This window comes from Colletes latitarsis, chromosome 2 (assembly GCF_051014445.1).
Source record: "Colletes latitarsis isolate SP2378_abdomen chromosome 2, iyColLati1, whole genome shotgun sequence".
NCBI classification, from domain to species: Eukaryota; Metazoa; Arthropoda; class Insecta; order Hymenoptera; family Colletidae; genus Colletes; species Colletes latitarsis.
The window spans coordinates 18,746,993-18,760,838 of record NC_135135.1 but is presented as its reverse complement, the minus strand read 5'-3'; the positions used below and the strand labels follow the sequence as shown (position 1 = coordinate 18,760,838).

At 40.1% G+C, this 13,846-nt stretch overlaps 1 protein-coding gene across 3 annotated transcripts in view; it reads left to right on the top strand.

The window, feature by feature from the left end:
• LOC143351885 (uncharacterized) overlaps nucleotides 1–13,846 on the top strand; it is a 173,995-nt gene that overhangs the window by 27,282 nt on the left and 132,867 nt on the right. For all 3 annotated transcript variants that reach the window (XM_076783938.1, XM_076783939.1, XM_076783934.1), the window contains one exon: nucleotides 3,307–3,362. In XM_076783938.1, coding sequence (XP_076640053.1) covers nucleotides 3,330–3,362 — 33 coding nt within the window. In that variant the 5' untranslated portion in view covers nucleotides 3,307–3,329. The remainder of the gene's footprint in view (nucleotides 1–3,306; nucleotides 3,363–13,846) is intronic.

Below are 13,846 nucleotides of genomic sequence, written 5' to 3'. Positions count from 1 at the left end.
AAACTAAACAGAAGTAACAGGGGTACATTCTTGTTTACATACTGTAAACATTTGCTGGACTTGTAGATTAGTCACACCCTCGCAATCAAGCTATTTTTATAGAGTCTGAGTTTTCATAAAGTTCCCTGAACCTAGAATAACGGATAAGATGTTAATCATTGTTATTGCCGTTGTTAAAAAGCTTACATGGCGGTTTTATTACTTGGAAGATATTATCTTTGCACTTAATTTATGTCCGAGTAATACTAATTCTAACTTACGATCGGTAAAAGTAGCTGATTTTTATCTTAACCTCTTCGTGTTCGTTCTATCTTTTTCGATACACAGCAATTTCAACAATACCGCTCGCATTCTCCACTGTAACCATATTACTCCGAATTTTCTTACCTATGGAAACGCGTTGTTTGGAAAACTCTGTTGGCGTTGAATGGAATTTTCTGCAACTTTGCGAGCTTCCCACGAAGCGGAACAAAAGATGTTTCTTGCAGCACTTATCAATACCATACGATCGATCTTCCACGATGACAGGGGCTAATATTCTTGAATTGTATACATCGCGTGTGTTGTCCGCACAATACCAGTCTTCGCTATTGTGCATTCAACCGTGTTTGCGTGGTTCAAGAATCAACGGTTCCTGGAATATAATAAGCGCTACGAGGAAAAATAATCGTTGCGAAGTACACCTCGATGGTTCAGATTTGTCTTTAGGCCAATTTACGTTTTCCTATGGTGTCGCGAGCCACTTACTTTTACCGAAAATCACTCGTAATGTTTTTGATTAATCGTTCAAGATAAGATGAATAGAGATCTGAATTTTGAACGAAAGTCTAATATTTTGCGTCGTACGTCTACTTACTCGCGTAATTAGTCTCATTCCGTACTGGAAATTGTGGAAGTCGCTAATTTCGTGGCGCTTCTGCGGCGGGCACCATTTATTCAACCTGTCGTATACTTTGCTTGACAGTCCTGTACGTTTCAGAGCAGTAATAACTCTTTTCCGTCCGAAATACCGCAGAAACGTTAGGAAGGGAACGTACCCACGAAATTACGACGATTAGCCCGCGCGATTCGCTTAAGCTTCGAGGGGGGACCGCTTATCCAGATCAAAAAAACGAAAACACGAAATTGACCCTCAAGAACTTCTCCGACGCTCTCACCTGCAATGGTTCTTCCACTTATTCTTCAAGTCTGTTGATCGAATCGGTCGTTTTAGAAAAATCTAGTTTCCATAAATCGTAATTAACGATTAAAAAGATACGATGAAATACATTAGAATCTACGTCACGTTTGTAATCACTGTTTTAAAAGAATATATTCGAAAATTAGTACAGTTCTTAATCGTGTAAGAATTTTGATGACTATAAGAAAAAAAAATAATTTAGATCCAACGGTGTTGTCGACACCGTAACACGATCGTTCGTACCGATACAGTAATGGAGACTCACTGTGCTAAATTGGTAACCGCCTATGCCTAGAGCCATATATCGTTATCTTCAGTATTTCAAGCATTATCGCTAGCCTCTATCAAAGTTTACTAAAAGTTGATCGTCACAATCGGGCGTGTCTCCTTACGAGATCAAAGTTTTGCTACGATGACGCCATTGACCGTATCGCGCGCGGTTCCGTCGAAGTTAATTGTGTCTGGGATAAATTACGTTTGGTACGGAAAGTTCTCGGGGCTGAAAGGTTCATCTTCCGTTGATTATTGCGGCGAAGTCGCGGAAGTTCGCTTCAAGAGGATAACACGTTAGAGCTTTGTCGTCGAAGTTCCTTTCAGCGTCACGAGCAGAAAAATAAGCGCTCGGACAAGAATCGACGACCCCCTAATTAAATCTTCGTGAACGTTACGCGGTTCTGTTGGCCACGCCGCATGCACCGAACTAATTTCCGCAGCCCGAGATCAATTTTCCATTAATTAACAGCCGGTCTCGGTGAATTTTAACCGTGCGCCAGCTCGGCGTTTCCGCGTGTAGCCGATGGTCGTTGCACTCGTAGTCTCGCTAATTGAACAGTTTCGTCGTCGCGACTTAATCCTCGTTCTGTTCGTTACGATGCTGCAGAGCTACCTTGTACTCTAAGACAACGTTATGAATCCACTCGCCGCAGAGATGCGCAAGAATTATTGTTAGTAAAACATGTCTTAATAACGATTAAACGGAACAATTCAAACTATTACGAAACGATATTTTGTTAGATACGTTGCTCGACTTTTCTTACTTTTGCATCTTTAGCAGATAAACATACGACAATATTGTCCAGAGACTCGACCTTTTTTAACCGAGCATACGTGGCGGAGTTGAAATGTAGAACGTAACCCTACGGGCATACTCTTGTTTTCCATTAACGCCGAGAACACTCTGGATCTTTTAAGTCCAGTTAAGGTTTCCAACGTGTTAAAGTGCTTCAAAAGTACTGACAATAATTTACGTATGATCTCTGATATCTCAAGAATGTATTACAATGACATCTGTAAATGAAAATGCACCTGTTACGCTAACATTCACAAAAACAGAACTAAATATAAAAGTATGCAATAACAGCAGGACGAAAAAAAATGCAATGTGCCATGTGAAGCATAGTAGGAATACTCGAGTGAAACATACGTGTTGAGAATATGTATTTCGAAAGGGGTGATCCGGTATGTCACCGACGCAACGGTTCGAATATTTGAATGGGGCATACGCGTCCCGCTGACCATGAAAGGGTTAATAAATGCCTGATTGTTTATCGAAACGATGAACGTTCTCGGAATAATTTCACCGACTCCTGTTCTAGACGCTCATTCACGTGTTTTCTCACAACGGTTGCGCAACCATTCTCCGTTGCGAAACTTTTACTAGCTCACAGACACCGATGTCTCTGAATAATTCAACGGCGGGAAATATGCCTAGGCAGTCATTGACACCTCCTATCGGGAACGCGTTTCTCGCGTCCGCGTTAATTGTACCGGTCGTCGTTGGATCCCGCGAACGTGGAAATCGGTCGATGGTTTCCGTGAAAAGTGGGGGAAAATGGTGAATGATACTCGCGCTCGGTCGAGTACGCGTGACCAGTTCGTCGTTTTCCGTTTCCAGTTAGCTCCCTCGGCACTTCCGTCTATCACATTTGTTGTTCACTCGAGTGAAACGATTGGCCTGAATCCCCGGCGATCGAGTAGACGCGAAACACGCCCGTGAAACGCGTGCGTCCGTCCGTTCCGTGCATCGTCGTTGAAATTTTACGACTCGGATTACGGAAGCGACTTACGTGAGTTCCTCGTTGATCGCGTAACCGTAATAAATGATTTTTTCTTTCTTTGTTTTCCAGGGGGACGCGCCGACAGAGATGGCATGAGGGACGGTTCCGGCAACGTTGCCGAGGTGGTGAGTATTCTCTATTGTTATTTACACATAAGACGGCTACACAAAGGCGGATAAATTATGCTACCTTTGATTTAGATCGCTAGTATCGGACTGGTATGGGAAAGATTCTCTCTGGAATACTCTATAACATTCCACAATCTATATTATATTTAATCTATCGCTCAACTATTCACAGTATTATCGAACATAAACCACATTTTTCATAATTTAACTGTCGTATGGATACTTGCATTTTCTTAAATGGAATCGTGTATTTTTTTTTAATTGTACCCATTCTTCTCGCTGTTCCACGAATAGAAGTATTAATGTGTAGCCATTGAAAAAGTGATATTTCATATTTCGCGTTGGGAAATTATTTTATTCCAGTTCCATGTAACAATAACACGGGTTCTGTAATTTCAGAATTCAAGGAACGGTACTTTGGCTAATGTTCAATTCCGTTGTTTCGTTTTCTTATCGAACCAGTGGGATTGAGTTGTATGCATGCTGCTATATTTAATTTCGTTTCCCGTTACCATTACCGTTTTTATAAATACTCCTTTTGGTTTTATAACCGAGCTGTACTCTATTATATAACTGCGATAATAAAAAGCTATAGAATGAAGTGACCTTAGAGGCCTTATATTATCGCATTCAAACGCATAATGTATGTTTCTCGTTAATTGAAACAAAGTTTTATTCTACATTTTCCGTTTATATTTCCATGAGAGGTTCCTCTCTAACAAATCTCAATTATTTAATTGTGAATTTAAATTATTTTCACGAGGGAGCAAACGAAAATGTCTAAACGAAAAAATATGGATCATTTCGATGTACAACTAAACACCGTGACTCCCGAATCGCGGGATACATCGAAATCGAGCTTCCAAAGTGCCATTAGGTTTCGCTTCCAGGGATGAAACTCCCATTTTTCGTAAGTCCTCTTTCGCGACTCGCTTCGTACACAAGTTCTTGGATTCTTCTGTTTTGGCATTCGCCTTGCGATAAGTTAACTGGACCTTTGAGAGCGTGAATAGGGCTTCTCGCGAGCCAGTGTAGCCAGAGAACGGCGAATAGGTACGCAAAGTATTTTCGAAAGCCCCGCGGCTATTGGCGCCAGGAAGTAGGCTACCGGGTTAATACATGGCGGAGAGAAGCGACGAGCGTGAGAAGGACGAGCAGAAAAACGGAGAGAAATTTCAGATCCGTCTAACTTTTTGCCACGGGAAGATCTTTAAACGTTGATATTTAGTAAATTACGATGACTGGGAATAAGAGTAGAAAATGCCTCCCGTGTCGACTACCTTGCTATACCTCGATATCGCGGATCTTCTGGCTTCGTTTCTGCTCGATACTTACGAAGTTGACAATACTGGAACAGTTTACCAATTTATCAAGACGCAATTTGGATAATGAATTTTAAACCTGTTTATTATACGAATCCATATTAAGCAGCAATTAAAAATTTATTGCGTACGCGTGCAGTAGAATAGGACTTGGACGTTGGCGTAAGTAGAAACAGTGGGTAGTGGACAGACATACCAGAGCAACTCGTACTCTTCGATAGTACGCGTATCCTTCATTTTCGACTTATTTTATCATGTAGAATTTACCCTCAGCTCGATAATACCACACTCTGCGGGATAACCTGTATAAAAAAAATTAAAAACTATGGTTTATAGAGGCATTATTATAATAACAAATAAATACAATCTCCCTTATCTATGCCACGTTGATAAATAGTAACCAATCTACATCGTACCGTGGTGGTCTACTATAAACGTTTGTGCGGTTACTTTGGGGTTAAAGATCTATACTGAAACGATCGTCGATTCATTGAGGATCGGTTAATGGTGTATATTGTCGAAACAAAAGCATTGCAATTCAGTTAACGATACACGGTTGAGCTGCGTTGAATCGATGAAAGCACGGTGCTTGTTCTCCAGTCGGCTGACCTTGGCGGAATCCAGTGAAAAGTAAACCGAGAAATATGGAAGGGGAGACGCGTTCGGGTTCAACATACTTGCTGGATGAGTGTCACCCAGATTCGCAGTGTGTCGTACGTGCATAAAATGGGGTAAAATTGTACGCGTCGGAAGGTCGTACTTGAATTTATTTATTTATCTTGCGGGAACAAGATGTCACGCGACGGGTATAAATATATGCAATTACAGAACTTGATCTTACCAATTGCAACATGTTTACATAAATCGGATTTCAAGAATGCATCGTTTTTCTTAATACCAGAGTAACTCATCTTTTTATATTACTGGACAAATATTTTGCAAACTAATAAAGGTTTACTTTTCACTGTAATTTCCGCTAACTACTATATTCCTTTGCCAGCAAATTGCCAGGTTCTTAATGCCACGATCATAAAAACTTGAAGGACTGGTATTAAGCTACACACGCACACAAATTCATCCATCTTTGTACCTCGTCGAAATTTCTTAGACAGTTTTGGATCGGTACGAAGGCAATCATACATTGCGAATCGTTTGAATATTATTTACAATAAATTGTTAGTGGACAGAAGCTTCTCTGAATGTGGAAATAATCAAAACGAATATAGTAGAAATTCTTTTGAGCAAGAGAATTCAAGTAACTAATTACGTTTGAATTATTTGTTTTGTTTCGATAAAATGAGTTCGAGCAAAACAATTTTATTCGTCGTTTCTTCGAATGGAGCATCCAAATTCCGTTTCGTCTTGGGTCTCGTGGAAGTATAACGCGCCACGAGTAATGAAGTGTTGGGGAGCGCATGGTCCCGTTATCCGAGTGGTCTTCAATTCATAATTTGAATTTCAAAGTACACGAAAGAAGTGCACGCGGTACATAAAGTTTTACGGTTCAGGCGTCACCCCGGAATTTCCACGCGACTCTCGGTCCCGTGAGACGTCAAAGCATTGCACGAACTAAAACGCGAGAAGTTGCTGGTCTAGCACTGCTCAACGCTGAGAAGGTTAAGCGTTTTTTACGAACTCTCCTGACCCGGTAACTCGGTGAACTTGCACGGAGGATCGTTCCGCTACGCCTACGATATTCTCTTCCTTGCGATTCCGGGCGCCACGAGTATCGTATCCTACAAATAGAAACGGTCGGAAGTGACCCGAACTTGCACGTGGCTTCGAAAGTTTCTCCAACAATCGCACCGAGCAGTCCGCTCTATTTAATCGACCGTGGAAGCGTCGGCATTGTTGAACCAGACCGTTTGAAGACGCCTCCCTTCGATTTTCTAATCTGTCTGAGAAGTTGGCACTGATCTTGCTACCGAGTTTACCCTAATTTCAATTAAAACCAGACCGCTACGACGGCTCGATTTGCTGATCTTTGAAAAAGATAATCTGGGAGAGTGGGTGTACAAATGTAAAATATAAAATTAAATATGATTTCGTTGCGTTGTCGTTTGAAAAAGAGCATAATTGGCTTCGACGAACGAAAAGTAAAAGAATATCGTTTCGATAACTCGACAAAAAGTACAAGTGCTATTAGAAGAGTACGGCTGGTTAAGCCTAGCTGCACGCAGAATCACCGCCATTATACGATTTCGCATTTATCTGTTCGGCTGAATCGCGTAAAATTGTGCATTGTCGGAAAGTAATATTTAATCACAGCTGCAACAGGAACGACAAACGCGGCCCGTGCAGAAATAAATACTCGCGATAAATACGCGGGAGCGCGCGACACTCGAAACAGTGGTCCGCGGAGGCAGGTTGTTTGCAGCGACAATTGTTGCAATCCCCATCGGACAATTCGATAATTCGACGCACCGTGTCTCCTCGTTTTAAACGTTCGACAAATTTCGAGCCGAGCACGAACCACCGGCGTGTTCCAATTAATTTTCGCTCGATGGAGTGCAATGAGCAGGTTGGACGAGCCCTCTTCATCCTGTTACTGTAGAGTCTCGGTGATCAGGACAGAAATGGGCTCGAATCACCGGCAAAGGAGCAAATTTGGAATATTTTTTTTCATATCATCCTCTGAAACGAATTTTAGAAATTGAAACCTCTGCTAGAGTAGCCCACTTAGCAAGGTGTCCATCTGAAAGAAATGATTTCTTTTTCGAAAGTTAAAATACAATTCATGCCTGTCGTCTCAATGACGTCATGTTGCCTCACGTAATGTTCAACAGCATCTTTTTGGTCGCTGTTCCTTGCCTCGAATAGATCATTTGATTGTTCGATTTGAGCGAGGCACTCTTTGTAATTAGAATATTGCTAACGTTTGTAGCCATAAAGCTGCGCGAGACATCCCGCGTATTGCTCCTGCACGCGTAATAATACGGCTACATTAATCGACGTATTTTAAAGCACCTCCGTATTCGGCGCTCGATAGACCGTGGACGATTAACGGCGCTAAATTAATTATCCGATCCGTTCGCGGCGGCATACGTGTGCAAGCAACTAACGGTCCTTGTAAACGTTAAGCTCCTGGTCCCGTAATTGCTGTATCGACGACAGAGTCTCCGGAACATTCTTGGTAGTTGAATTTCAAATTCGAGCTTGTCGAATAGACTTTTGTGATTCCAGATTTCGATCATTCCTCGCGCTTCCAATACTATTTCGATAGACGATTTGAACCGAGCAATAGTAGCGTAAACGTTCATGTTTGAGTTGAATTAGATTTGATTAGTTTGTGGGAACTTTACAATATTGGAATTGGGTTAAGGTAATATGATTCATTCAATCTCTAATAATATTTGATCGAATCAGTTTCTCGTTTGTAATAACGTTTTACTATTTAAGACCGCAGTGACGGTTTCTGTTTGAACAATTTACGTTTATAGATTAAAATTGGGTACTATTATTTTACATGCCTCATGGATCACATTTGTCAGTGATTAATTATGATTGTGTTCAGGATATTAATAAATTGATCGTTTGAAATTTGGCCACGTTTTTGGAAATCTGACTCATTGTGAATCGGGCTGAATGGATATTCGTGAACACTAGGCCATAGAGTCGCAGAATAATGGAGTGAAATTCACTGTTCGCGGTATACTGCGTCGATAACCCATTGCCGCGACCGAGCAATTAATCGGACGATATTATCGAAATCAATTCACCGCGTCAGCAGATAGCAGTTAAAGCGCGACTGATTGAAATATTTGACGGAAGTGAATTAAATTTAGCTGGCGTTTCAAGTACCGCCATTATCTTGTAATAATAACGAGGAGCCAGGATTGTTCCAATAAAAACAATTTTCGATAAAAGAAGTATCAATGTTTTGGACTCAAGGGCTCTTCGAATAAATTTCTTGTCTGATCTATTCAGGGTTTGAATTTTTTTATTTGTAAATGAATACATAATTTTGTATAGAAAATTCCATTATGAAAAGAGGTATTATTATAGAAATAATGCTATAGGCTGTTGTGCAATTTTTTTGAGAAAATTAAACGCGATTATCCGGTTTCATTGATCCAGTGCAATAGCAGTTGACCCTCTATAACCCAGCGAGTCGCGTTCCCATTATTTACATTTTTAAAGTTTTATTTAATCCTATTATCAGTGTGTGCCAATTACCATCTTGAAACAATAGAGTGGCTAACGAAAAATTTATTTACAATAATCACTCAATACAATTTTTTACACCTGGACGAATATGGTTTCCATTTTTATTAAATTTTTCTTTCAATTTGTACTGCATTATCAGTGGCTATCAACGGTCTGTTATATAGTCTTGGCAGAAGCCAAACATAGTTTAAGTTATACAGGGTGTTCGGCCACCCCTGGGAAAAATTTTAATAAGGTATTCCAGAGGCCAAAATAAGACGAAAATCAAGAATACCAATTTGTTGATGAAGGCTTCGTTGAAATTTTATTAACGTTTAAAGTTCTGCCTGTACTGAATTTTTTTCTCGAAAATGCGCAAGATTTCGGGGGTATGTCTATTCACCAAAAATGATCGTAATTGACCCCCGCAACCGAAAATAATTTTTCCAAAACGATTTGAAATTTTTTTTTTCCGTCGAAAAATTTCACACCTTCTTGAATTTTTTTCTAGAAAGTAGGTAGGATTTCGGGGGTATGTGTAATGACCAAAAATGCTTGCAATTGACCCCTGCAACTAAAAATAATTTTTCCAAGACGATTCGAAAGTCTTTTTTTTCACCCAAAACTTTCAGCACTTATTCGAATTTTTTTCTGGAAAGTGGGTAGGATTTTTAATAACTTTTTAACAAAGCCTCCATCAATAAATTGGTATTCTTGATTTTCGTCTGATTTTGGCCTCCAGAATCCCCCATTAAAATTTTTCCCAGGGGTGGCCGAACACCCTGTATAGAGCTGACTTGATTTTGCACGTACGGTTGGGATACATACAATGGCATTTCCCTCGAACTATCACTTTCATCGACCCGAGCTAGGCACATGCCTATACTGTCATTCGTATTAAATCGCGTGCATACGGCCTGTGGACAGAATCGTGTAGAGTATCTCTATCTCCGGACACGATACAGTGTTGTAGAACAAAAAGGATTTCATAGAGTGGAACGTTCAGATAAGGGAAGTTTACGTAACAGACATTTCACTCTGTTATAACAATTGTCAAAATGTGGTCAACGAAAAATCTGATCGCAATAATTATTAATTCTCAAGATGAATACCAGTAAGAAGTCAATGATTATTAAAACCATTGTTCCAATTTATGTTCAATTATCAGTGTTCATCAATGTCCTATTGTATAATTTTGACAGAAGCCAAACGTAGCATGATTTTGGACGTACGGTTAGGGTACATACAATGGCATTTCCCTCGTACTATCACTTTCATTGACCCGAGCTACGTATACGTACATGTGTATGTACATACTGTCGTTCGTATTAAATGGTACGCATATGACCTATGGTCATAATCGTGTAGAGCAGTGGTTCTTAACCTGTATTTCACGAACTTGCACATAGAACTATTTATTTTCATTGCATATATTATGCTTAAAATACTTCGTCTTTTCAGACCTGATTAAGAATGAATTTAATTGAAAAAACTCTCCGAAGATTCTAGTATTCCTTGCAAGAAGCTTATTTTTGTGTTTTGGAGCGATATAAACAATTTTCGACAGTGGTTGAAAAACTTTTAAGAACATTACTCTGAAAAAGGTTCCGCAAGCCCCATTAGACTGCCAAGAGGTGTCGTGGAAAAAAGGGTTAAGAACCACTGGTGCAGAGTATGTATCTCTATCTCCAGAGACGACAGTGAGTACAGTGTTGCAGAACAAAAAGGGTTTCGTATAGTGGAACGTACAGATAATGGAAGTTTATATAACAGACGCTTCGTTCTGTAACAACAATCGTCCGAGTGGTAAGGAAAGATTGGAGTTCGCGAGGAATCAACCATCGCAATTACCGGCTAACTGTTATACAATGGGGGCTTTAATTAACCCCCCATATAAAGTCTTCATCCTGCGGTCTCGGTATTGTTCGAATCGAGCAAATAACACGCGCGAGAATCCTTGATGACAAGGTAGGCTGCAACGAATGATGCAAATGATATATGACTATGGGACGTTGTCTAGCGTGCTGATTCGATGCTTGACCTAATGTTTTGCCGTCGATTCTGACTAATGACGTCCATCCAGACGATAAATGCATTACGCGGATGATCGTCGGGGATAGATCGCGCTAACGTCGATGAAAACTGGCGGGGAAGATAGATTTATTAACTCCTTGAAGGAACATTACCGTTGCAGCAAGATATCGTTCTGGACGTAAGCATTTCTTGGTTACTTACGAGAAGCGTAACGTAACAAGCTCTGTTAACTGTTAAGTACACGATCTTCTTATGCATCTTCGGGAGTGGAAACCCAAGTCATTAGATATCAAACTGTCTGCATCTCCATCGTAGATGATTTGCGAGCACATGCTAATTGAACACTCTTACTACTACCGCGTATCCCTAGATTCTTTGATTTTTTTGTAGATTACTCTTGTACAGTATGTACAAGTGATGGAGTACCTTGTTTCTTCCGACTTAACCCTCCAGGCTACGTGGAAATAGCGTTTCACAATTTTTGTCAATTTCCGAAGGGCATTATGTTATCGTATTCATCTATCTTAGTATCTTTTTCTGTGTATCTGTGATGTTTCTAGTTTTATTTTTTCAATCCTATATCTTATTATTATATTAATTAAAAAATATCAAGACGTTCCAATAATCGAACTTCTAAACCTCGCAATAAGAGTAAAGGAAAAAGGGGTATAGTAATCACGTATTTTTGCGAACCAATAAATTCATGTCGTCTGGAGAACAGAACGCACGTTGCGGCTTTTTGTTTGTTAAAGATTTCTAATAGAAAGTTGCTCGTACCTTTTTCTCATATTTCTTTCAAACGAATCAGAATTTCATCTTACCAGCCACATTGTTCGCGAGTCAAAAGGTACATAGCCATGCATCGAAATTGCGGTTCGTGCTTGAATTGTATTTCCCCGTTGAATTAACTGCAGAACAATATAGGGGTTTTCCCAAACGTCAAAGAACTGGTCTGCAATTACAGTACCTGGCATTCCTGCGCGCAATTGAAAAAAATCGTAATAAAAGAAGAACATTGGACGTACGAATTTGTACGAACTTATATTTTAGAATTTTGTTCGTTTTTTTAACTTTTACGATTCGTTTATTAATACATATTCTCTTTGTGTATTAATTTTAAAGGAAAAGAAAAACAAGAGGGAATTTTTTACTTTCACGAGTTGTGCGTAGAATTAAAGCAAGTAGACAACGTACTTTATTGCAGTGTGAACATTTAATGTTTCTTCTCATGGCATTTTTCTAGCTTCATGGTACTACTGTGTGAATTCGACGTATTTACATAACAAGAAACACAGCTTTTACGTGTTAATTCTCTGGAATTATTTAGCAGTCGGTTGGTTACATTATGTACATTTCCCACACGTCGGTTTAAGTATCCATATATTAGATACTTAAAGTTATGTGCGATAGTTGTCTATTTTATTGTCGCATATGAATTACAGACACATTTTATTTATACGTACTTGAAAACATGGATTACATTGAATAAAATGTCTATAAACGTAACGTGGTTTATAGTAGATATTTTTCCAACTGAATGGTGATGGTAAACGTGTTAAAAATATGTGTGACATCCGGAGGAAAACTTCGTGTACGACCTCTTACGGGTTAAGAATTACGAGGCATCGGACGCGATCCTGGCGAAAAACCTGGCGAAGAGTTAGAGAAAACTTGAATAGCGCCATACTGACGTTGAAACGAACCTAACGTTGCACGCGTTTATACCGTTTCACGCGTTTCCAGTTAGGAGAACTAGATTAAAAGCCCTTGGACAACTTCCAGGGCGCAGCGGTTGAACAACGGTGGTCTATGGGACGGGTTTCTATTCGCGGAAGAAGACACTTGTTTTACGCGCATGGGTGTGAAAACTGTTCCCAGGCCTAAGTCAGCAATTATATCCGCGAGCCAGGTCATATTTACCTCTATCGTTTCTAACCCATTTACCACTAAACTTCTTTTGCAAGCTTTTCACTGTACTATAGTTCTACTACTTTTTTAACGTTAACCCAATTCAATATACATTCCAATAACTGTTTTTAATTAAAAAATTTAAATTCTAAAGAATGAAACTATAACTTTCAACTAATCGATCGAGTATGCCCCGAGGATTGACTACCTTTGCGTAGCAAATAACTCGCACAACGCGATGCTGTAAATCAAACACGTTTTTCACGATCTACGAGTAGAAAAGGAGATCGAACGAAAATACGACTCGTCAGCTAGCTAAATCATTCGCCAATTATCGGTAAATTGGAAGCATATAGGCGAGGTATTGACGTTCAGGTTCTAATCACGAAGACGTTCCAGAGACCGACCGACGAATACTAGTAGAATCAACCTCGCGAAGACGAACCGTAAAAGTTTTTCTTCGACCCGCTGTTATTATACATTCCCATTGATTAGATCGGTCCTAAAGTAGTTTATGACTTACAAACGACCGGACGCGACCTCGACGTTGAAAAAGTAGAATTTACGACTCGGTCGATCGATGTTCAGCGGGAAAATCGCGAAAATTGCGACGCGTACGACACGCAGCTTTCTTCTGACGGAAGTCGAGCACGTTCTGCGAACCTAACCACGTTTCCAAGAGGCCAGTGTCGCGGTCGCGACGGGGAACGCGTTCTACCACGAAGTGAACGTGCACGTGAACGCTCGCTAACGGTAGCACAGCGATCTACGATGCTTTTCTTTCGTTCCCTTCGCGATCGCGACTTCGTTTCTTGTGCTCTAGACTTGTGTTTTCCAATCTAGGAAACACAATGCTGGGTAAAACGATGTTCTAAACATTTTTGACATGAATATCTAACAGTAAACTCGCATAGAAAATGCAATTCTACGAGTGTAAGTGGATCACAGAGAGCACAGAGGATCGTTTATGCGAACTTTTTTCGTTCTTTTCTGATCCTTAAACGATATACCACGCGTCGAGAGGGCAGTTTTTCGTGGCGTTGTACACGTTCTGCAACGCTCGTACGCACT